The 25404-nt window shown below is 38.9% G+C and overlaps 1 protein-coding gene across 1 annotated transcript in view; it reads left to right on the forward strand.

Annotated features, from left to right (window-relative positions):
* ERBB4 (erb-b2 receptor tyrosine kinase 4) overlaps window positions 1-25404 on the forward strand; it is a 593387-nt gene that overhangs the window by 266210 nt on the left and 301773 nt on the right. The window contains exon 8 of the mRNA XM_015831035.1: window positions 21483-21617. Coding sequence (XP_015686521.1) covers window positions 21483-21617 — 135 coding nt within the window. The remainder of the gene's footprint in view (window positions 1-21482; window positions 21618-25404) is intronic.

The following is a 25404-nucleotide window of genomic DNA, read 5'->3' on the forward strand; positions in this document are numbered from 1 at the left end:
GTTGGGGTCGTCGGCTCATGACTAAATTGGACAGGCTGCATCCGGAGCGTGTAGCATCACAGGTGTCTCAGCCACACCCACCACGGGTCCTGCGTGAAGGTGATCCTGTCTGGGCCAGGAACTACGGGCCTGGACACCTCTGGGTCCCGGCGGTGGTCTGCAAGGTCTCGGGGCCTCTGTCCTACGAGGTGTCCCTGACAGACGGCCATGTGCTTCGCTGCCACATTGATCAACTACGTATGAGATGGGACTCGCCTATGGTTCCTTCTCAGTCTCCTCTAGGGGGGGAGGAGGAATGGGGAATGCATTCTGGGAATCAAACTCAACAGCCAACGATGGCTGGGGGGGAGTGAATCGGGTACTCAACACCCAAGTTCCACAGGTGCTTCAAGTAGCAGTTCTTGGAAAAGGGGGTACACAGACACCCCCACACACACTCCAGCCTGGGAGTCCCACCGGTGGCAGACTAATTATCCACCCCTAACAAACAATACTCCAGACACGGAGAATACCTGGGAGCATACTCACAACTCACAACATGCAAGAGAGCAGGCAAAACAAAGGGGGAACACGTCCCTTGCTGAAATGGCTCATAGAAGGATGTCCTCACGCATCAGGGCTAACAGGGAGGCATCCCTAGACCCTATCACTACAGAAACGAGCCAGGAAAACCGTACTCCTTTCAGAGGGGTTAGAAAACTCCATAGAGGGTAGGTCAACCAGGTATAGTGATCAACAGAGTTCTGACTTCTCAAGCCTAAGAGACGGGCAGGAAAGTCAAACTGAAGTCACACAACAACCACAAGGAAATTCACCTAGTGTGGGAAGCCACGGGGAAAACACTACAAGTTCCCCAGGTCTGAGAAGGTCGCTCAGGGTCAAAGGCCCTCCCAAATACCTTGCAGATTACGTAAGGTGAGCAGGTGAACTGTAATCACTGAAATAGAGGTTCTGACTGGTTGACACTACGTAAACGTTGTGGGCTACTGGGTCTTGGTATGACGGAACAGTTCCACATCTTACACACACTGTGTAACTTAACTATTCAGTTAACTATACAACCATCACTATGATGGCGTCCATGTGGGCGCCATATTATTTCATCTAGGGGGGAGGGGTGTTGTGTCCTGAGCCTGCAAAAGCAGACTCGGGACGTTGCAAGAGTCCCGGGCATTTGCAAAAGCTGCCCAGGACCAGACTGAGTGGCGCCGGCCTTGTGCGCATGCGCAAGGTGGGAAAAGACCGCCTCATGATTGGTTGAACTTGCCCGGGGATCAGAAGGTATAAATAGAGGCCTGCGTGCCTCTGCTCGGGTTGTTCGTGGAATGGAAGCAGAGAATAAAGACTTGTTAGAAATGCTTCGTCTCAAGCGCCATTATTCTCCGGACTTAACACTAACCCTGTAATATTTATTCAGTCTAGCTTCTCCTTAAACCAGGGATTGGAACCTAAGAGTCTTCAGTTATTCCTAGATACAGTATATCATCTGGCATACCTACCAGCATCTTCAGTGGGAGAAATCGTGGGAACCTAGTTTAACGAAATCTAGAGGTCCCTCAGTCCTTCTGTAAACCATAAGCATACCAGATAAGGAATTTTTCTTACAATTATTGTGTGGAAATAATTTCATTTATATTTTAAAAAAAACCTGGACTGATTAAGTACATTATTGTGATGCTGTAAGTAATAGGGTTTTGGAAGAAACCTCTTTTTTTAAGTACTTTTTTAAAGTTACAATTTCTTCATTGTTTTTCAGTGTCAGGTCCTTGCACTTGGATAGATTTATTTCCTTTCTTTCAATAAAACATTCATCCTAATAGAAATGTTGGCAAGGCAGGAAAGGCAGTAGTGGAGAAAGATGTAAGAGCAAAGAACATATTATTTCAATCAAGGTTACTTCTATAACATGAATCCAGATAGATCATTTGTATGGAGTTGCAAATTTAGGGTTTCCAAATGAAGGAATCTTCATTTTTACATTCAGAGGAGCCTATGTGCCCATCTATCTTTATTAGAAATAGTTTACATTTTCACTACCAATGAAATTTTATTATATTTCTTTAACAGATGGGCTAGAAGTGGACATTTGGCAGTGCCTCTATGAATGGAACTGGTGTTTTTTGCTTGATATTATATGTTATATTAACATCAGCTTTGTACTTTCAAAAATTGGCAAAGGATCAATCATATGGTGTTCTCCTAATCAGAACTGGAGTTAACTGATGCAACATTTTGATTCACAGATTGAATTTATGTGCCTTACGTTACAGAGATATTGTTATATGTTCTAGTGCATAAGGAAAAAGGATGCATCTATAATAAGATACTAATGATCAGTTGTGGCCATCTTTCTTTTTGGTTATATATTTACCTCACTAATTTTTAGAGCTATACAGTGCTTTTGAATTGGAAGAGAAAACGATGCACTGGAGTATAGAAGGGCAGGTGGGTAGCATCTGCTGGCGCCACCTTTAGTCAAAAACACCTTTTCTTGGGATCCTGCAACAGATGAGGAAGCCCTGCAATCCCAAGAAAATGTGCAGCTGCTTTAAGAGTTGCTATGTGGATGGTTCCTGTCTGATGTCAATTGGTCCTTGTACAGTACAATTTGAGCAGAGCTACTGTAGAGCAGAAGAGAGCAAGAGAATTAGCAATGGCATTTTTTGTGAGAATTTTCTTCTTGAGTTCCTGGGAGATCTCTCTTATTTTAAGGGTGGGTGGGTGGGTGGAGTGGGGTGACTATTTGCTTCTGTGTATATGAAACCACTGTATGAAAGTCTAGGCTTCTGAACCAAACTCAACATAAAGGCTGGTAGCAACAGAAAACATGAGGATAAAGCAAAGTTTTTCTTGGATTGAATGTACCTGCCAAAATGAAACAAGGAGGGATTCATTTTTTATCAATTTGTACAACAGTATCTGAAGTATTTAGTATATAGTTATCCCAAGAGTGCATATTGATGTTATGATTGCACATTCACAGTCATTCATCATTTTTCCATGTGTAGATCAGTTCATTACACCTAAGTGATGCTCAGAGAAAGTTGATTAATCATAGCTAAGGCATGAGAACAGTCACAGTATAAATCCTTTAAATAAACTGGTTTTTAACTTTCATGAAAAGATGAATCAGTATTGAAAAGGAATTAGTAAAAATTCTAATTTTACAAACAAAATTGTTATATACTTTGAATATTTGAATAAAATTACATCACATTAGCTTTTCCTAGGATTATTTCTGTTTAAATAATAATTATCTAGCTGATATGTCTAATATACATACATACATACATACATACATACATACATACATATATATATTTCTAATAACATTAAAACTAAAACAGTGACTCCTGGGTGTGATCATCTTCCCAAAAACCAAACTGTGAGCACCAGGAGTATATCAAACTATACAAAGTTTAATAACATAAAACAAAACTACACCAAGCTTTCGTCGGACTCCTTCCGACTTCGTCAGGGTTACGTGCCAGTCCATGAGAGAGTCTCTTTTATAAGCCATCCATCCTCTGTGCCCGGCTCCTGGACCTCGTCACCGGTCCCAGGCGATTGGGCTGTACCTTAATTACCGTCCTCACACCGGTAGTTAACTTTCTCCTGCCTCCNTATGTCCTCCAATTCCTCTCCGTTTCCACCATCTTTTCTGTGTTGTATTGCCAACCCCACTGTCCCCTGCTCTCTATCCCCCTCCTTTTGTCCATCATCCTCACTGCCAGTCCAGTTGCTACCTTTCTTTCCCTGGGGCCTTTTAGCTGTCCTCCTCATCCGTTCCTTAACTTCCCTCCTCCTCCCTTCCACCTCCACCCGGCTCTCATTCCCCCCGTTATTAAAGGGGGGCGTGGGGGGGAGGAACGGGACACGGAGGAGTCGTACGACCGGAGAAAGTGGGAAAAAGAGGGGCGGAGAGGAGAGGAAGAAGGTAGGGAATGTGTGGGGGAATGTGTGGGGGGTAATAAGGTCAACGTGATAGGCGATAGAGATGGGGGGAGGGAAGGAATGGAGGAAAGACAGATTAATAACGGGGGGAATGAGAGCCAGGTGGAGGTGGAAGGGAGGAGGAGGGAAGTTAAGGAACGGATCACGCATGGGAATGCCCGGCCAGCAGGGGCGACAACCTAGCCAACACCCCTTAACGAGATCACGCACGGGAAGAGGGCTCCGAGGCACGAGAGGGCGGCCCCATACGAAAGGCGACGGCAGTAGGGGGCGGGGCGATCAGGAGGATGGTACAGAGAGAGTTGATCCACCCGATACGGCCAAAGGAGAAAGGGGGGGAGAGGTTGGCTGCGGCTGGACTAAACCCCGTGAGACTGATGAGTTGGAGGGAAAGGGTGTGGAAGGACAATTAAGAACTTAAAGAAGGAGGACTATCTGGGCCCGGTCACGAGATCTAGGAGTCGGGTGCAAGAGGCACCACTCCCATAAAAACAGCCACCCACTGATGGTTAGCCACCCTGATGAAGCCGGCAGGAGGCCGGCGAAAGCTAGGTGTTTTTAATGGTAAATAAACTTTTTGTAGTTTTTATCTCCTGGTGGTCTCACAGTTTGTGATTCTCCAAATATATACAATCAGACCAATCTGTGTATATATATATATATATATATATATATATATATATATATATATATATATATATATATATATATGTTTTCTGAGGTTTTGAATATATATATTCAAAATTTGGAATGCTAACAAAGAATTAAGGGAGTACTGAGATAGCTATTTCTAACCTTATTTGGTTATCATCAGTCAGACATACCCTTCCGAGATTCGAACCTGGGCTGTCTCTCTCTCCCATATTTAGGCTGACAGGGTGTTCAAAAAAGCACTCATTCTCTTCCCCTGTCTCTTGTAGCTAACAAAGTGAGAAAGAGCCTGTGGCATAATGGACTAATGCTTCTGCTTAACATGCAGACAGCCCAGGTTCGAATCTCGGAAGGGTATGTCTGACTGATGATAACCAAATAAGGTTAGAAATAGCTANCCCCCACTCAACCCTTCCTCCATAAGTGTGTGTATGACCATCATCCCTCTCCCCTCACCTCTTCGGTGAAGGGCCATCGGAGGCACCGGCAGCGCCTCCACGTTCGTTCTCGTCGCCTCACCGTCAACGATGTTCCTTTCCTCATGCCCACTCCCCTTCTTTTTCCTTCTACTGATCCTCTCCTGCCGTTCCCCTGGTGCGGGGGTATTCTCTCTTTCATATCCACACTCCTGTTGTTTGCTCCCCCCATTCTCAATCTCCATAACGAGTCCTCCACTTCCCCACCATCCTTCCCATTCTCTCCTCTCTTCTCCCTTTCTAGCCCCGACCCTCCAGTTCGATCTTTCCTCCGCATGCATGTGGGTGCAGGTCGCCTCCCCCTCCCTGCCCTTCCTCCAGCGGGAAGTCATTGGAGGCACGGGGGTACTCTCCTTTTCATACCCGCACGCCTGTTGTTTCTCCCCGCTCTCAATCTCCGTGACGAGTCCTCCGCTGCCCCCCCACCATCCTTCCCATTCTCTCCTCTCTTCTCCCTTTCCAGTCTCGACCCTCCAGTTCGATCCTTCCTCCGCACGCATGTGGGTGCAGGTCGCCTCTCCCTCCCTACTCCTCCTCCGGCGGGAGGTCATTGGAGGCGCGGGAGTACTCTCTCTTTCATGCCTACACTCCTGTTGTTCACTCTCCCCGCTCTCAATCACCGTGATGAGTCCTCCGCTACCTCCCCACCATCCCTCCCATTCTCTCCTCTCTTCTCCCTTTCTAGCCTCAACCCTCCAGTTCGATCCTTCCTCTACCCGCCCCAGTTGACCATATTGCTTCTAACAGTCTTGCATCCCTCTGTATACTTGTAAGCTCAGGGATCATCACCTCTCTTGTTGTCACTCTCTTTGCCCGCTTTGGACTATCTGGGTACACGTTGCTATAGGATGGTCCCCCAGTGCCTCCTGTCCTGTGGCCACCCCCCCTTGTTGTGAGTGTGAACCGCTGTCTCATGCAACAGCAAAGAAATACGACTGGCAAAGGGGAGAAATCCCCAGCACGATTCGTACAGGAGCCAATAATGGGAGATGGGAGCTATATGTACATGTATATGTATAAGTATATGTATATGTATATGCATATGCATATGTATATGTATATATATATTTCAAAAAAGTAATAAGCAGTTGATCACCAAGAGAATAAAATGTATAAAAATGTATAAAATGTATAAAAACATATAAAAATTTATTTACTAAACCAAGCTTTTGTCAAGAGCTCTTGACATCATCAGGGTGTGCAAGCCATGGTTGGGAGTCGCTTATATGCAGCCGCTAATCATCTGCATCCGGCTCCTAGTGCGTGTCACAGGTCCCAGCTGGGCACGCCGTGATCTCTATATATTATCTACATCAAAGTGTAGTCCCTTCCCATTCCTATTCTGCGCCCCATTGTACTCAATCCCCCCGATCCTGGGGTTGGGTAGAGTAAATAAAGCTTGGTTTAGTAAATAAATTTTTATACATTTTTATACATTTTATACGTTTTTATACGTTTTATTCTCTTGGTGATCAACTGCTTATTGCTTTTTTGAAATATGGACACTCCCAAGAGTCATGCTTTCATTTGTGTAGCTAAATATATATATATATATATTTAGCTACACAAATTTGCCCATTTTCTAACTATCATTCTGGAATAGTTATTCACAAGAATAGTTTGACTAAAGCAAGAAACTTAAATATTTTGATTGTTCTTAAAGCCACTAGAACAGTGATGGTGAACCTTTTAGAGACTGAGTGCCCAAAAACTGGCCCCGACCCCGCTCCACCCCCTGCCCCACCCCTGCCCCGTCCCCCATCCCCTGCCCTGCCTGCCCACAGGACTACTGACCACCTCCAGGGGCTGCTGCAGATTGCCCAGGCAGCCCAGCAGCACTTTGGTGGCCCACGCCCTGCAGCATCAACTGCATGATGGGTTATGAGGGCAGAGTCTTGTTTACACTGCCTGGCTCCCATGTCCTTGGCTGCGCTGCTCCGTGTGGGCCACGCTCGAGGGTGACTCTCCTTCAGGGGGGCTGCTGGAGAGGAGGGGGTCACGGGGGAGGCAAGGCTGGGGCAACGGCACGTGTGCCCACAGAGAGGGCTCCGAGTACCGCCTCTGGCACCCGTGCCCTAGGTTTACCACCACTGCACTAGAATGTTTTGTCATGTGAAAGAATGCATTTATAGGGACTAACAGATATCAAAATTTATCATGCTGGGTTTTTTAAAAAAAAAATCCATTATGATGTAGCATTATTTGTCAAAACGTAGCGGTGGAGGTTTACTGGAGTAACATGTCTGCATTGCTGTTAAATGTTTGAGAATGAAGTATAGCTATTTTTATATAAACTACAACCATTCAAGGCATTCTGTGCATAGGTATTCATCCTTCTCCTTTTGGATCCCCTTTTGCCTACATACTGCTGTTTTTGATACACCATAATTTCTGATTTGGTCTATTTCCTTCTTACTGTATTATTCATTTTACCCTAATTCACTAAACACTCATCAGAAGGAGAAGTGAATGAAACTCATTATCATATTATACTTCCCCTTTTAGAATTCACTTGCTAGAAAAGAAACTAGAGAGCCTAGGTAAAAGGTAAAGGAGTCCCCGCAGATTTTACTCCGCCAGTCGTTGCCAACTATAGGGGGCAGTGTTCATCTCCATTTCAGAGAGCCTAGATGCAGGGGTAGGCAACCTTGGCTCTTTTATGACTCGTGGACTTCAACTCCCAGAATTCCTGAGCCAGCATGACTGGCTCAGGAATTCTGGGAGTTGAAGTCCACGAGTCATAAAAGAGCCAAGGTTGCCTATCCCTGGCCTAGAGGCATGCCTAACTACTGGTACTTTGGTACTCATCCATGAACACAAAGAACTCTCAGTAAAGGCAGAGAACTGCATCCAAACAACTACCAGGAAAAATTAACCCCAAAAGGTCTGTATCTAAACTGAGCCCAGCTATGAAGAAACAGCCACAAGGAAACCCCAAGACCATTGGCAACAAATTACTGTAGGGGAAAAAATGAGAAAACTGTCCCACAACAATCATTTTCATAATCTCCTCCTGGAAGAAACCATGCAAACATTAGGAAAAGGGTCTCCTTCAAGTGTTCCAGTAGTTCAGACTTTCCCAAAGGGGGAAACAAATGTGTGTTGGTAATTGGTGAGTCAGGTCTTAGAAGAACAGTACTTCAAGTGTGGCCTCACAAGTGCAGTATAGAGTGGTACTCAATAATATTGTGAGGGAGGTAAGCAGTTTTCCAATATTTGAGGGCTCTTACAAAAAGAGGGGGGTCAACCAATTTTCTAAAGTACCAGAAGGCAAGACAAGAAAAAAATGGATGGAAACTAATCAAGGAGAAACCAACCTAGAACTAAGGAGAAATTTCCTGACAGTGAGAATAATTAACTAGATAAATCAAGCCTATTAAAGAGAAGGAATATTGTTGACATGATAGCTGTCTTCCAGTATTGAGGGGCAGTCACAGAGAAGAGGAGGTTGATTTATTCTCCAAAGCACTTGAGAGTAGGACAAGAAGTAATGGGTAGAAGTTTATTAAAGAGAGATCCTGCCTGGAACTAAGGAGAAATTTTCTGGACAGTGAGTTCAATTAACCAATGGAAGAGCTTGCCTCCTGGACTTGTGCATGCTCCATCACTGGAGGTTTTCAAGAAAAGATTGGACATTTATTTATCCGGGATGGTACAAGGACTCCTGCCTTGCACAGGGGATTGGACTAAAAACCTGCAATGTTCCTTCCTGCACTATGATTTTATGATTCCAGAAGAATCTTTGTTTTAGTTTTAGGAAGGGTTCTTTTTTCAATTAGATTCTATTATATTTAGCATAAACATTATTGAAATCATCATCATCATCATCATTCTGCACATGAGCTAGAAAATATAACATAAAATGGAAACTAGTAAATTAGATTTTCTATTCTAAGTGGTGTGAGTTGTTAAGATACTCTACAGGTCTGTCTAATTTTCATTTAAAGAAGCAATAAGAAATAAAGACAGTAGAAACACCACAGTAGGACTGTACCATTCCTCCAGGGAGTTCTTTCAGGTGGTTTAAAGGTAGGTTACTTCATTGTGCATTCAGCTCCCTGTGTCTTTTGTTGCCATTCACTTTTCTTTTACTGAAGAGAATGTGTGATTGAAGAAATGGTAAAAATACTTGTAAATACTGTAACTGAAGGAATCACAGTAGAAGATGGAAGGATTTTCAGACATGTTCTCCTTTCTATACTAGATGTCTGCATGATTTCCCCATTTTTTTTATTATTACTTTATTCTATTTCCAGTTTGTTAGTTTGGGGATACCTCAGCTGCCATTACTATTAGTTCCAAATTTTAATTCTGTGCTTACTTATCTGTAAGTATATCAATAACTTTTCAAGTCTAATTATAATATTTTTGATGCAAAATATAATGGGTGATTTGTCTCAGCAAATTAGCCATTCTATTAGTATTCTAGAGCAAGCTGTCAGCTAATTAGGTTCTCAAAATGTAGAATTGCAGAAGCTGAAGAATAAGTTAGAAAACTGCATAAACATCAGATTTTCTGAAGTTTAATCTGTGAAGGACTTATCTAACAAATGTGCTGTGCTTTTAATTTCTTTTAAAAATATTTTAATACATTGTAATTTTTGTAACTGCTATGCACGGAACCTCTCTGAACTGTATATGTGTTAAATGCTCTTTAATGTCAAAGAGTTTCCCTTAAATGTACTTTTAACATTTTTTTACATGTTGCCTTTTTTAAAATTCAGTTTTATCTGTCTGACCCCTACTGTTGTGTTAAAACAAGTACACTTTACAGTTAGTTAATTAATTATCCCAATCAACAAGCAGATATTCTCTCTACTTAGAAGGCAATGGAGATAAGGATATTATTATTTCATATTTAAACTTATGTTCAATATAGCGTGCCACTTTTGAAATGCAAGACAATAAAATATTATTCTTTCTTTAGAAGGGTGAGCCAAGAATAGATTTCAATGCTGTTACCCAGTTCTTCCAAAACACTTTTTCCGAAGTATCAGTCTATAGGTATACTTTAATTGTTGTACTGTGCTTAATCAAAACACTACTTCAAGAGAAGTTAGACAGTATGAAGCCTTAAGCAAGAACTGGCCATTCCTATGAATTACACACCATGCTGAACTTGGCATAGTCAATACAGTACATGCCAATTTAGGGGTATAAATAGATTATTGTCTGATGTATCACAGCTTTTGGTCTACTGCATGTAAACATGTAATAACCCAGGTAAATCAGACCAAGAGTTCATTTAACACACCATTTTATTTATAACTATGGAGAATCAATGTTTCTTGCAAAGCCCATAAATCTTCTGCCACCAGTATTGCATCAGATCATTGTTATCCTTTTCTGCTCAAGAACTGAGGACATAACAACTTTATTTCTCTTAATAAAAACATTTTATTTTATTTTATTCTATTAAAAACAATTGCAACCAGCCTGCCTTCCATTGAGGATTTGTGTACTGCACAAACCAGAAAGAGGGCCGAGAAAATATCTACAGACCCCTCACATCTTGGACATAAACTGTTTCAACTCCTCCCCTCGGGGCACTGCTATAGGGCATTGCATGCCAAAACAGCTAGACACAAAGATAGATTCTGTCCCCATGCCATCACTCACCTAAACACCTAACTTGCACACAACTGTCTCATGCCTAAAGCTGTAGCAGGGCTATATTGCGATTATTATCCTTGTCATCTTCTCTTCTTTCTCATCTTCTCATCTTTCCTACTACCATCTCCTATTGGTATCTTATGATTTATCACTTGTTGTTTGTATCTTAAGATTTACGATTGTATCTTATGATTTATGATCCATGCCTTATCACTTTGTTCTTTGTATGTACACTGAGAGCTTATGCACAAATTCCTTTTGTGTCCAATCACAGTTGGCCAATAAAGAATTCTGTTCTGTTCTGTTCTGGAAAGGCAGAATAGTATCATAATTTATGCAGCATTGTGTCTAATGCTAGGTATCTCATTATTTTAAAAACAACAGCAACAATAACTAACAGGATACTTTGAAAATAAACACAAACATATCACAAACATATGAAGGTCTGGAAATACAGAAGACAAAATATGTTGACCTGTAATGGGTTAGCTAGAAAATGAGCAGTAGTGTGACAGCTGTCACGCAGTATTTGCCATAACAAAATGTGATAACCAGTGATCTGTGGCATCCTGTAGACTCAGGCTTGCATATATTTGGAGATGAGATGGTCTGCCACAGCAGATGGGAAACACTTCAACTTAAGATCACAATATTATATACCAAATGGAATAAGAAGATGTAGGAAATTAAATAACAGTTTTGGTTATGTTAAGGGAAACTGGAATAGAGGAAGTCAGCAAGGAAAATAGAAAATTTTACAGAACACTGAAGTATTTTGGAAGTATCAGAATAACAGAGTTGGAAGGGACCTTGGAGGTTTTCTAGTGCAACCCCCTGCTCAGGCAGGAAACCCTATACCATTTCAGACAAATGCCTGGCCTTTCTCTTCTTAAAAGAGTTGGAGAATTCACAACTTCTTTAGGCAATTGATCCACTGATTATTTATTCTAACTGTCAGGACATATCTCCTTAGTTCTAGGTTGCTTCTCTCTTTGATTAGTTTCCATCCATTGCTTCTTGTCCTGCCTTCAGGTGCTTTGGGGAATAGCTTGACTCCCTCTTCTTTGTGGCAACCCCTGAGATATTGGAACACTGCTATCATGTCACCCCTCGTCCTTCTTTAAACTAGACATATCCCAATTCCAGCAACTGTTCTTTATATGTTTTAGCCTCCAGTCCCCTAATCAAGAGGAACAGACTGGACAGTCACTTGTCTGAAATGGTATAGGATTTCCTATTTGAACAGGGGGCTGGTCTAGAAGACCACCAAGGTCCCTTCCAGCACTACTCTGATTCTGATAAAACTTTGTTGCTCTTCTCTACACTCTTTGTAGAGTCTCGACAACTTTTTTACATTGTGGCAACCAAAACTGGATGCAGTATTCCAAGTGTGGTCTTACCAAGTCATTAAAAATGATATTAACACTTCACGTGATCTTGATTCTGGTATAGGTCCTCCTGCTTGAGCAGGGGGCTGGACTAGAAGACCTCCAAGGTACCTTACAGCTCTATTCTATTCTATTCAAATCTACATCGTGTTTATTTTCTATACAACCTGTTTTGTGTCTGAGTTCCTCTTCTTTCTTACTACCTGTTTGATTAGTGCATCAAATAGCCAAGTCTTGTTAACATAGCTTTAATTCCTTCAAAATCATCTATGCTTCTTTTCCAGAACCCTAACCATAACCCTATGCAAATAAATGGGTGTCTTCCTATATCTTTAATCAAATTGTTATTTGGCTGGTCTGAGAACAAAAGTGGATTTTTGAATGCAATGTTTTCAGGCAAATTAGCTTCCAAATTAAGCATTTACTCCAATGTATTCCTTTCTTTCTCTGTTTACATAATCTTTTCTTACAATAGATACTACAAAACTGCACCTTTAATGGTTATATTAGAGGTTGTTAAAAATCAGGTAAAATGGGTACAGGCTTGGCTACGTAATCTTATGGTGGGAACATGTCCATATTCTGAAACCTATCTATTACTGGAAGTCTAGGAAAAAATATCAAGTAATCTGAATTAAAAGGTGTTTTCAGATTGAGGACTCTTATAAGAACAATCAAGAAGCAGGAAGCAGTCACATTTTTTTTCTGTAATTTTTTTTGTTCTTATTTGCTGTATGCCTGTAAAATCAAGTCTCATGCTTTAAGAACAGGAGATTATGACCTTAAAGGTGCACAGACTGCAGCAAACTATCATTTATTTATCTATATTCCATATCTAACCATTCAGAGATACTACAGTGACCTAGCTAATTTCATCTGCAAGCCACAAATGTATAGGCACTCATCTACTAGCACAATATTCCAGGCTCTGGTCATCTATGCAAGTGTTTTAAATAGAAGTATAACATGTTAACCATTTGCAAATAGTACACACTCTTTTCTATATAAACTGGGCCATCTTATAAAGAAGAGTCTGTTCTATTTCTAAAACGTAAATGCCCATCTTTATATTGATTTAATTTGTCAGTCCTAGAATTCCAGTGTTGCAGATATGACCCCTTTCCTTACTCACTTGGTTCTCTATCATCTTGATAGATACATCTGTTTGGACCTGTCTGTCAAATTCCATCAATGTGAATGAAAAAACAGTCCAGTTTGTAGTTCCTTTTCTCATGGTGACATTAATACAAGGTCCTCCTCAGAAATGACAATTATTATTTTGGAATTTACACAGATGAATTCAGGCATAGCTTGTTATAAACACAGTAGTCAGTCAAGATCAAGAAAATAAGTCAAGTAATTGTCAGTTACATTTAGGGTGTGGGAATATTTTTAACCTGCAATAGGACGAAATGGATGCTGACTGCTCTGGCAGTCAGTGATGTGTGATAATCCATTTTTCATTTTCTTCTACCTTTTTGGGTTCTGCACTTACCTTTGGTTTCTTGCTAAAGTAAAATTCTTGAAATAAAAGAAAATTTGTTGATTCATTTCTTCATAGTTGGGGGTGGGTTGAGAAGGGAAGCCAACAGCAGATGTCTACTGAATGATATGGACATCTATTTGGCAATGTAAGACTGTATTATAAGATATCTCCTGTGCAGATACTATACATACCCATAGGTAGACAGTCTGTTAGGCTTTAAGGTGCCAGAGGGCTTCATTATGTCTGCTACAAAGAGTAACACAACTACATTTTTTAATTTGAAGATGTTGAAGAATTACTGATGGCACCAGAGAGTGCTGAAGGGCAGCAAGTGAGAATGCGAATTTCACTATTAAATTTCCTAGACTTAATTTCAGTGGTAGACCAGTGTTTTCAGAACTGTTTTAATAAGTAACCATGCCAAAATTCCCTGTGGCTGTTTGCTGGCAAGAGGTACTTCTTGGTCTGGGGTATTGTCAGAGCTGCTTCTCACAATACAGCTATAATATCAAAGCAACTGATGGATAAATTTCTCTTTGCTTGACTTAGAACAGGCTTGGAAATAATTAGCTTCCTTGGAAATGAATTGTTAGTAGCATTTTTTTAAAAAGATCTATCCTAGTTCAAAGCACTGCCCATATTTGTATTCATGTGTCTTTCATATACTGTACATATCATAGGGTGCTCTTTGATTGTTGTTTGGTTTTATACATCTTTCACTGTCTCTTTTTGTATTGGGGTGCATTTGAGGAGGTGAAATTCATTTGCCATTTTGGCTTTCTGAAAATACTACCTTAATTATGTTTCAGTGTGTACTGAAGGGTCTAATTCAGATATTATTTTTCTAATGAAGCAGGACAAAGTAATACTTCAAATTAGGGATGGCTGAATCAGTCAGAATCTTATCTGACTCAAAATTGCAGGTATTTAAATATTGACCTGCCCTATCACTTTATCTGTAAATTACAATCCTCCTCCTCCTCCTCCTCCTCCTCCTCCTCCTCCTCCTCCTCCTCCTCCTGAAACAGGCCTAACAAAAGAGGAGGTGGAGTTGCATTATATGTACAAAAACACTGCACCCCTATAGAATTGCTTAAAACCAAGGATAAAAGCCTTCTTGAATGCATATGGGTTAAAATAAAGGGGGGGGGAATGACATTGCCATAGATGTATACTAGAGGCCACTGAAGCAAGCAGAAGAAATAGTAACTTTTTGTTACTCTGTTAATCAATGTATGTAGGAAGCACACCATAATAGTATGGGGGACTTTAACTATTCTGACATAAACTGGGAAACAAACTTTGCATCACGTGGGAGATCGAACAGGTTCCTTATGAGCCTAGCTGACAACTTAGTCATCCAAAAGATAGAGGAGGGAACTAGGTCAGTTATACTAGACTTCTTACTAACAGAGATGAAATGATAGAGGGGGTTGAAGTTGAAGGAACTTTGGGGGAGAGCAACCATGTCATAGTGGAATTCAATATAATGCAGACACAGGCAATAGAACAAAATCAAACTAGTGTCTTAGACTTTAAAAGAGCTGATTTCAACAAACTTAGAGCTTGGAAATAATACCATGGATGAAAATCTTAAAGAGGAAAATAACTCAAGAAGCTTGAGAAATTCTGAAAAATGTGATTATAAAAGCCCAATCTACCACAATACTGCTGAAAATGAAAAATAAGAAATCCAAGAAGAGTTCCAGGTTAGACATCACTCTGCTTGGGACCCTAAGAAGGATCTAAAGTCACCCAGGAGAGGTGATGAAGAAGGAGGGGACCTTCATTGATTGTGGAAGCGACTGCCCTCCTATTTGACTTGAGGAAGCCCTTCAAACTGGCAGGGGAAAGACTGGCCGCATTTATGTGACCAATCAGAAGCTACTGACAACTGAAGATAAGCACTAATTAGCAACTTCTGAACAACGTGGATGGAACTGGGTGAGAACATAATCCTCCCTTTATAACTTTAAAACTTCTTCCCAAAAAAAAAAAGAATTCCCAAAGCAAAGAATATCCCAAATGATAGAGAGAAGGGGAACTTCTGTCCCATTCCCTAAGGAAAAGAGTAGTGGTGAATAACTTTCCTTGGGGGAAAAATAGAGAAAACCATAAGATTAATTTAGAACTAATACAGAGATATAGCTTTGATAAATTTGTGGACTAAAAGTACTTTTAAGACTTTCTTTTTGAAAACATATTTGGAAAGTTGGTGAAATAAATTTGGACTTAAAAACTGGAAGATGGATGTTAATGACATCTAGTGGTGAGCTTTGGCATTACAATTTATTATGCCTAAAGAAAATTTGGCACGAAGCCCGAACATAGATAAGACTCTTTGTTGTTCCTGGAAACTTTCATTTTTACAGACTGCAGCTGGAAATAAGGGGAAAAAATCCTTGGGCTGTTTATCTGTATGAAAGAGACAATAAACCATTTTGAATTGGTCGGCCTGGATTACAAATATTGACTGACTTTTAGTTTCAAAAAATATTAAGAAATATTAAGAAACAGTGGGAAAGTTGCTTCTGGACTATTTTTCTTTGGAAGAAACAAGAAAATGTAAATGAACTTCAGAAAGAAATCCTCTCTATGTTGAAATCAATTCAAGAGACAATTGTTTTAAATCATGATGAGACTAAAATAATTTAAATAAAATAAATGAACAACTTTCCAATTTAAACTTACAAGCAGGAAACATTCAGAAAACGACTACAAAGAATGAACAAGCAACTCAGAAAACAAAAGAAAAAATAGAGGAAAATGATTCAAAGATGGAGGATTCGAAAGAAGAAACCAACAGACAGATACAGATAAACAAAAATTTGGAAGACCCAGATACAACACCAGAAATGGAAAAGACATTTTACTTTTCAAGATTTCAGAACATACTTGAGGACAAGGAAGAAGAATTGATAGAATGGATGATAGAGCTGTTAGGAGAAATGCTGAAAACTGGGAACAAGAAATTAAGAGACAAACGGAAGGAAAAAGAAAATGGAGCTGTTTAATGAACATAAATGTATTAAGTGTTTTTACAAAAAAAAATTTAATTAAATTGTCTTTTTATTCCAAACAATGTATACAGAAACAGAGGAAGAAATACTTGGTGATTTAAATGCACTGACTTGGAAAGTTATTTGGCAAAGGAAGAAAGCTAGAGTAAGACTGAAGAAAATAGAGGTCCTGACTAATTAGATGAGGTATTATACTATCTAATGGATGTTTGAATATGACTAAAAGAATAGACAATTGTTAGAAATAAAAGGACCACTATAAACTAGAAGGATGTGATTTGTAACTAGGATAACATACTTTTCTATAAGATGGGAAATATGAAAATATTAAGAGGCTCAGTATAAGGGAAGCTTTTAATTACCCAAATGTAATTAACTATGAGAAAAATGATAATTGATAAAGTTATTTTGAATATTGATGGGAAATCAAAATTGAAAATAAAAGAGAGAAAAAACAGAATATGGATTGAATAAGGGAACTTTGATTGCAAATACCGTATATACTCGAGTATAAGTCGACCCGAGTATAAGCCGAGGGACCGATTTTCCCACAGAGAACTGGGAAAAATTGGTGACCTGCGCATAAGCCGAGGGGGCATTTTGGCTGTTCCTCCCTGGCCGCTGCCCCACCCCCGCCGCCNCCCCCGCCGCCGCCGCCGCTGACTCGAGTATAAGCCGAGGGGGGCATTTTTCAGCCCCAAAAATGGGCTGAAAAACTCGGCTTATACTCGAGTATATACGGTACATCTGTGATATGTTTTGGCTAGAGAACATATTATAAACTGATATTATTGACATTATGTATAACATTAGAAAAATGTGATGAAGATGTTTATATTTTATTGTATAGGTATTAATAGCAGTAAGAATTGTATTTGCCTAGTGTGGAAAAAGGATTATTATTGGAAGAAGAGAGGACCAGGGAAATATTGGATGGTGTAGTATTGGATATTTTGAGTGAAAGTTAATATGTACCATTGAATGATAAAGGAACCCAGACACCACATTGTTTATTAAGTACTTATGATTGTAAAACTTGAAATTAATAAAATATTTTCAAAAAGAAAAAGAAATCCAAAAAGAAACCAACATAATAGTATAAAAAATGGAAAGAGGGACACATATCTAAAGCAGAATACCAGCATATAGTCCAAAACTGCAAAGGTAAAGTCAGGAAAGCTAAGGCTCAAATGTCAAAAATAATTAAAAAAAGTTTTTTGCAACATGTAAAAAACAAGAAAAAAGTCAAGGAAACAATTGGTCCACTAATGGGAGAAGATGGCAAGGAAGTGATGAGCAACAGTGAGAAAGTAGAACTGCTGGACTGGAAAAAGTGCTGATGTAGTTCCAATCTTCAAAAAAGGCAAAAAGAATATATGCAGGAAACTACAGAACTATTAGCCTTACATCAATACCTGGGAAGATTCTGGAAAATATAATCAAACAATGAATCTATGAACACTTAGAGGCAAACAAAGTCATAACCAGAAGCCAAAATGGATTTGTCAAAAACAGATCATGCCATACAAATCTTATTTCATTCTTTGACAAAGTGACTAAATTAGTGGACAGCGAAATGCTGTGGACATAGTATACTTAGATTTCAGTAAGACATTTGACAAAAGTGACCACAACCTACTTCTTGGTAAGTTAGAAAAATGTGGTATAGACCAGAGTTCCCCAACCTTTCGGGGTTGGCTGCCTGGAGCGGGAGGAGGGGGAAAAGAAGGAATGATTTTGTGGGGGAGTGAACACAAGCACGTGGGGTGAACACAAGCATGTGTGGGGCCGTGAACACTCCTGCGACTGGGGCTGCAAATGTCCGTGATGTTTTTGCAAATGGGGCCACGAACACCCTTGATGCTCACACAAATGGGACCGCGAAAGCCCACAACGCTTATGGCAATGCTCGTATGAATGGAGCTGTGAACGCCTGCAATGCTCCCACAATGGGGTTGCAAACACCTGCAACACTCGTGGCAACACTTGCATGAATGGGGCTGCGATGCTCACAGCGACACTCATGCAAGTGGGGCTGGGAATACCAGAGACACTCACATGAGTGGGGCTACAAATACCAGCAATGTTCGCATGAGTGGGGCTGCCAAACTGCACTCAATGTTTAGTCCTTAATGGAACTACATCTACATGGAGGGAAATAAGAAGTGAGATACCCCAAGGTTCTGTCTTAGGCCCAGTATTCTTCAATTTCTTCATAAATGATTTAGATGAGGGGATAGAAGGGAAACTCATCAAATCTGCAGATGACATCAAGCTGTCAGGAATAGTCTTCATTCCAGAAGATAGGCTCAAGATTCAGAAGGATCTTGACAAACTTGAACATTGGGCCCTATCTAACAAAATGAAATTCAATGGTGAGAAAAATAAGGTTTTACACTTAAGCAAGAAAAGAACAAATGTAGAAGTATAGAATTGGTGGTATCTGGCTCAATAGCAGCAGAGAGATCTTGGAGTCATAGTGGGCAGTTACTTAAATTTGAGCCAGCAGTGTGCTGCAGCTGCCAAAAAAGCCAATGCAATCTTAGGCTGCATTAACAGAGGGATAGAATCAAGATCACGTGAAGTGTTAGTACCACTTTATAAGGCTTTGGTAATATAATGCCTTGGAATATTGCATCCAGTTTTGGTCGCCCCATATAAAAAAGATGTTGGAAAGAGTGCAGAGAACAAAGATGTTTAGTGAGCTGGAGGCTAAAACATATGAAGAATGGTTGCAGGAATTGGGCATGTCTAGTCTAGAGAAAAGAAGGGGTAGGATGACATGATAGCAGTGTTTTAATATTTGAAGCACTGGCACAAACAAGAGGGGGTCAACCTATTTTCCAAAGCACCAGAAAGCAGGACAAGAAGCAATGAATGGAAATCAATCAAGGAGAGAACCAACCTAGAACTGAGGAGAACATTCCTGACAGTAAGAACAATTAACCAGTGGAACAGCTTACCTTTAGAAGTTGTGGGTGCTCTATCACTGGAAGTTTTTAGGAAGAGATTGGACAGCCATTTGTCCAGAATGGTATAGGGTCTCCTGCTTGTGCAGGGGGTTGGACTAGAAGACCTTCAAAGTCCCTTCCAACTCTGTCATTCTGTTATTCCTCCTCTTCTTTCTCATCCCCCTTCCCAATCTCCTTATCTAGAAAGCTAAAATCTGTGAAGGAATAATTGCACAGCATCCTAAATAGTAATTAAAAAATGCATATTTCTATTCATTAAAGACAGAAAAGAAAAGAAGCTGCTACTTTACACAGCTGCACCTTATATCTCCCACCCTCAGCACAAAGATGGACTATTTTAATGGGTAGCACAGAGGGGCTGCACTCATGTAAAATTTAAAACAATTCTTTTTAACCCTTTATGTCAGACATGTCAAACTCGCGACGTCACATGTCATCGGGCAATGTATCGGGCCAGTTTTGCCATTGCCGGCAATGGGGTGGGTGCGGCTTCAGTATGATGAAACCGGCCCACGGGCCAGCTGCTTGACTCCCCTGCTTTATGTAGCTTTGACCCCTGTATGTCACCTGCCATTTTAAAACTAGAAATATCAAGTCTTGAAGAACCTGAGATAGTTCTGTGCTATCTCCTATTCACAGTGGAGATGGAGATCCAATGGAAATGATGTCGCCCTGCAAAGCCAAGAGGTTGCAAGAGATGAGATCAATGAATTGTAGCTCTAGCTATCTTCTTATTTCATTCTGAAAAGACTAAAGCAAATGAAGTAAAATGTAATTCTATCATATCTAACCTGACAGAAAACTGTATCTTATTAATAGTAATTTTGTAGATATAGTAGTGGACAAATAAAACACTGGTTTGAGGGAAATTGGATTAATATTTAAGAGCTTTTTCAGTAAACATTCAAAATAATTATTTAAAAAATTGTATTCATAATTGTAATGCTTGTCCATGTCCTTTTATGTATGCACAGCAAAATTGAGATTGCTTTTATGTATTCATCTCTATAATCTCAAAGTGGTTGAGAAGCCATCTAGAAACTAAATCCCTCTCAGGGAAACACTTAGGGGAAAGGGAACACGTAGTTACTTCATGTATTTATGGGGGTAGGCTTTTGCTTCTAGTTCTGCTTAGAAATGTGCATTTTTGCTTCATTACTTATTATTTGTTATATGCAGCAAAATTGTAGGCATGCTCATTTATTAATAAATCCCTCCAAGCTCGATGAGCCTTCTTGTGTATTTAATGTTTTAGCTTTGTTATACTTCCCTTGAAGTATTTTTTTTATTTTACCAGATGTCCTTTAATTCTAGTCCAACAGCTTATAAAAGGAAGTTTTAATTCAAAGTAATGCTTTCTGTCTGATAATGCAGTCCTTAATTTAGATACTTAGCTTTTGCTCTTAAACCTCAGGTATAGTAAAGAATATGGCATCCCACATTTAAAACTGACACTCTTAAATAAGTGAGAAATGGAGTCACTGAAGGCATTGTTGTCCCATTCCACTCAACTGATTCTGTCCTTAAGAGGTGGCTTTTCTTCCACATAAACCTCCAATTGTTGAATAATGCTTGGTTAGATAAAATTATTGTCCAAAGTGTACCTTCTTGTTTGATACCTTCTCAAGCTTTGATGCTTCCCCATAAGGACTCTAGGTTCAGTTCTTGGAGGTACATCTGGTGTTCTAGTAATTGTAGAGCAGAATTGTACCATGTAAGGCTGTCCTAATTAGAATGCTGAAAAAAGATGGAAAAAGCCATTGGAGTGACTTAATTCTGTGAAAATCTGATTCCTTAGAGTAATGCGTGAGTTCTTAAGAACTTTACTGTGTTTTCTGCTGTTGTTTTACAAAATCATTTTATTTTTCCTTCAAAGAAAAGTTTTAATATATGTTTTTCCTCCCTGCTTCTTTTTGATACAGAAATCTTAAATGGAGGAGTATATGTTGGCCAGAACAGATTTCTTTGCTATGCAGATACCATTCAGTGGGAAGATATTGTTCGCAACTCTTTGGCTTCCAATTTCTCTGTGGTTCCAAAAAACAGTAGTACAGACTGTAAGTATGGGCTTTGGGATCAGTACTGTAATTTTGTTAACAATGACCTTGGTTTATATTTGTAATTATTTTTTCCTTCTTCTGACAACTCTACTATGTTATTTTTTATATGTTTCTATAGCATTTATGTGTTAATATATGTGTTAACGTATATCTCATATCTAACATAAAATATATTATACTATAACTAAATATATTATATATTATGTTATCTAAAAATCTAAATTATATTTAGCATATACTGTTCTTTATATCTAACAAAAAGGTGTTTTTACATGGAAGATTTAAAGTCCACTTCACTTCCACTCTTTCAAATGATAGTAATAGTAACTGTGGTTAAAATTACTGCCCAATTGCTTAATAGTAGTCAAAAATGGAGAAGGAATGTACAGTACTTCCTTGGACTATTGGTTAAAAAGATGGGATAAATTAAATAAAGGAAGAAAAACAATATTTTTTTGAAAGAACAGCTTACGTATCACTAATATTTTTAACTAATCTCTAAAAAAATGAACAACTAAGATTAATTTCAGTACATTTCAGTTACAGCGAGAAATAAAGGAAATAAAAGGGGGGGAAAGAATTTCTTTAAAAATCCTCTTCATTGCTTTGTATAAATGAATATATTCAAACATTACAATGTTAAAGTTTTTTTTAAGATGTAGATTCCCTCTCTACTAATTCTCTTTAATTGTATCTCCATGTACAAAATATCCATAATTCTTGGAAAGTTGATAAATTCCATTAAAGAGGATATATCTTTAAAAATATGTAGAAAACCTAGGCAATAATACTGGGGAGCTGCCTTGATATCAGTCTCCCCTTCTTCCCCTCCCCCCCAAAACAGGCTTCAAATACATGAATTAACATTTCGTCAAAAAAGATTATAATAATAAAAATACATGCATATGCAAGTAACAATGGTATAATGGTATGTTGGAATTTTATATATATTTATTCATAAGATCATTCTTTCCAGATTGTTTGTGTTTGTGTTTGTGTGTGCAAATATTATGCTTTTTTTAATCTGAGAACCACATCAGAAAAATAGAACTATAACATCTAAATGATCTTTTTATTATGATCTACGTAGTAACCAGATCAATTTATATAGAATGCTGAAATGAAGATCTCAGTTACCCTGTCAGAAATGCAACAAAATTCATTGAGAATTTTTTGTTTTTATGTATGTAATGTTTCAAAGGACTATGTTTTATGATCTCCATCACAGAAACTAGGCAATTGAATTAGTTGAACACTGTAAGAATCTGAAAGCTCTCATTTGAAGCAGATCTCTGTAGGATTGCTCTGAAGGATTCACTTATGTATCCAGACCTTTCTTGCTCTTCCCCGTCCTTGTCTAAATAAGTCCTTGCCTGGGCTGATTTGTCTTGATTATATAAACATACAGCACTGGGGGAGGGGGAACTGTGTAGTTTCATAATCCATACAACAAGAATTGCATCTGATAGAGAAAGATGAGAATAGTTTTTTGGCTTTAAAAATTAACCTTTCATTTAGTTGACATGATTTAGTGAAGCATTGCTATGAGGAAAGCAAAGTTTGGTGTGTTATTTTTTGGTGCTTGTGAGTGCAGCTTTCAGTTATATAAAACTCTATTCCTTTTTTCTTGCTGACAACAAGAGGCAGTCTTATCTTGGATTTTCATAATTACAGAAATCATGAAAGTCATGCCTACAAACTATACTGAAATGCAAGGTTCTTTTCCAGACTTATCAGACTTATATATTCATGAAATGGAAAGTTTCATTAAGGAGTTTATATTCAATCCTGCTATGTACATAATTTGATTGATTGATTGATTACTCAGGTTGATATACCACTTTAGCCACAATGCAGTGTATATCAAATTTGGTAAATAGATTAAAATAATACAATAACAAATTATGTTATGTTATATAAATAACTTAAAGTCATACTAAGCTGAGAAATAGCATACCAAAATCATCATGTAATCATGATGGTGCTGTTATCATGTGATTAATCAATTACTGCAGAGGAGATGTCACAACTCAAATCATTCCCACAAAACTTCCTGAAATAGCCAGGCCTTGATGCTTCCCTAAACACCATCATATTGGTGCTGATCTAATCTGGGGAAGCAAGAAGGAATGCTATTACAAAGAAGGAAGCAGCAATGACAAGATGGCCTTTACGGTAACTCCTACCATACAAGCTTCTAATTGCTTTAGAATGGAGCACCCACAACTCTGAGAAACAAGCTATACCATTGGTTAATTATTCTCGCTATTAGGAAATTTCTCTTTAGTTCTAGGTTGGATCTCTCTTTAACCAGCTTCCACCCATTACTTCCTGTCATGCCATCTGGTGCTTTGAAGAATAAGTTGAACCCCCTCTTCCCTGTGACAGCCTTTCAAATACTATCATGTTACCTCAATCCTTCTCTTTGATAGACTAGACATATCTAGCTCCTTCAACTGTTCATTATTTGATTTAGCCTCCAGATCCTATATCATCTTTGTTGCTCTTCTCTGCATATTTTCTAGGGTCTCAGCATCTTTTTTGTATTGTGGTGATCATAATTGGATGCTGTATTCCAGGTGTGGTCTCACTAGTGTGGTATAAAGTGATATTATCACTTCTTGTGATCTTGCTGCTATCCCGCTGTTGATGCAGCTTTGCTATGCATTGTATGATCCACTAAGACACCTAGATCCCTCTATTATTTTTCTCACCATTGAACTGTATCTTGTTGGATAGGGCCCAGTGCTCAGGTCTGTCAAGATCCTTCTGAATCTTGAGCCTATCTTCCAAAGAGTTAGCAATTCCCCCTAGCTTAGTTTCATATAAATACGAGTTTCCCCTTCTATCCCCTCATCTAGATAATTTATGAAGATGTTGAAGAGCCCAAGACAAAACCTTGAGCCCAAGACAAAGCCCACTGCATGCTTTCTTCCATGTGGATGTAGTTCTATTGAGGACACACGCTAGGTGCAGCTAACTGTGAATCCATCTGATGGTGGTACTGTCTATTCCTCATTGTTCTATAAGAAGCAGGCTGTGGTCTAATTTGTCAAATATATTATTAAAGTCTAAGTATATTATATCCATAGCATTTCCCTGATCCACTAATTCAGGCAAACTCTTTATCAAGAAGGCAATAAGATTTCTCTGGGTTTAGTTCCTTGATCATTGTCATAGCCTTACACTCAATCTATTCCAGTTCTTCTTATGATAGTATGTGTGGTTCTCAATCACACAAAATAAAGGAGAGTGAATACTTTCCTTGATTTGAAAATTATATTGCTGTTGATGTAATCTAAAACTGCATTTCCTTTTTTGCAGCCACATCATCTTGCTAACTTCTTTTTTTTTTTAATTTTTTTTTTCACCATATACCATACACCAAAACTACATAAACATAAATCTTTTCTTCTAACAGAACAGTGCTTTACATTTTAAATGTTCTTTACATCTTATTTACATTTTATATACATCAATAATTATATCTTTTTCTTTCTCTGTTCTAGCCAATTATAACATTTATTCCAAATTTCATAAAATTCTGACGTCTCCCTATCTTTTAGTTCTAACGTAAGTTTGTTAATTTCTGCGCATTCCAAAATTTTATATATAATCATATCATTTGTGGGAATATTTTCACTCTTCCAACATTGCGCATATGCTATACGAGCTGCAGTCAATATGTGTATAATGATGTGTTGGAGTTGTTTTTCCATCTTTAAATTTATTATGCCCAAAAGAAATATTTCTGGTTTGAAATCCATTTGTATCTCAGTTATCT

This window comes from Protobothrops mucrosquamatus, unplaced genomic scaffold (genome assembly GCF_001527695.2).
Source record: "Protobothrops mucrosquamatus isolate PMUCROS unplaced genomic scaffold, P.Mucros_1.0 scaffold_253, whole genome shotgun sequence".
Taxonomy (NCBI): domain Eukaryota; kingdom Metazoa; phylum Chordata; class Lepidosauria; order Squamata; family Viperidae; genus Protobothrops; species Protobothrops mucrosquamatus.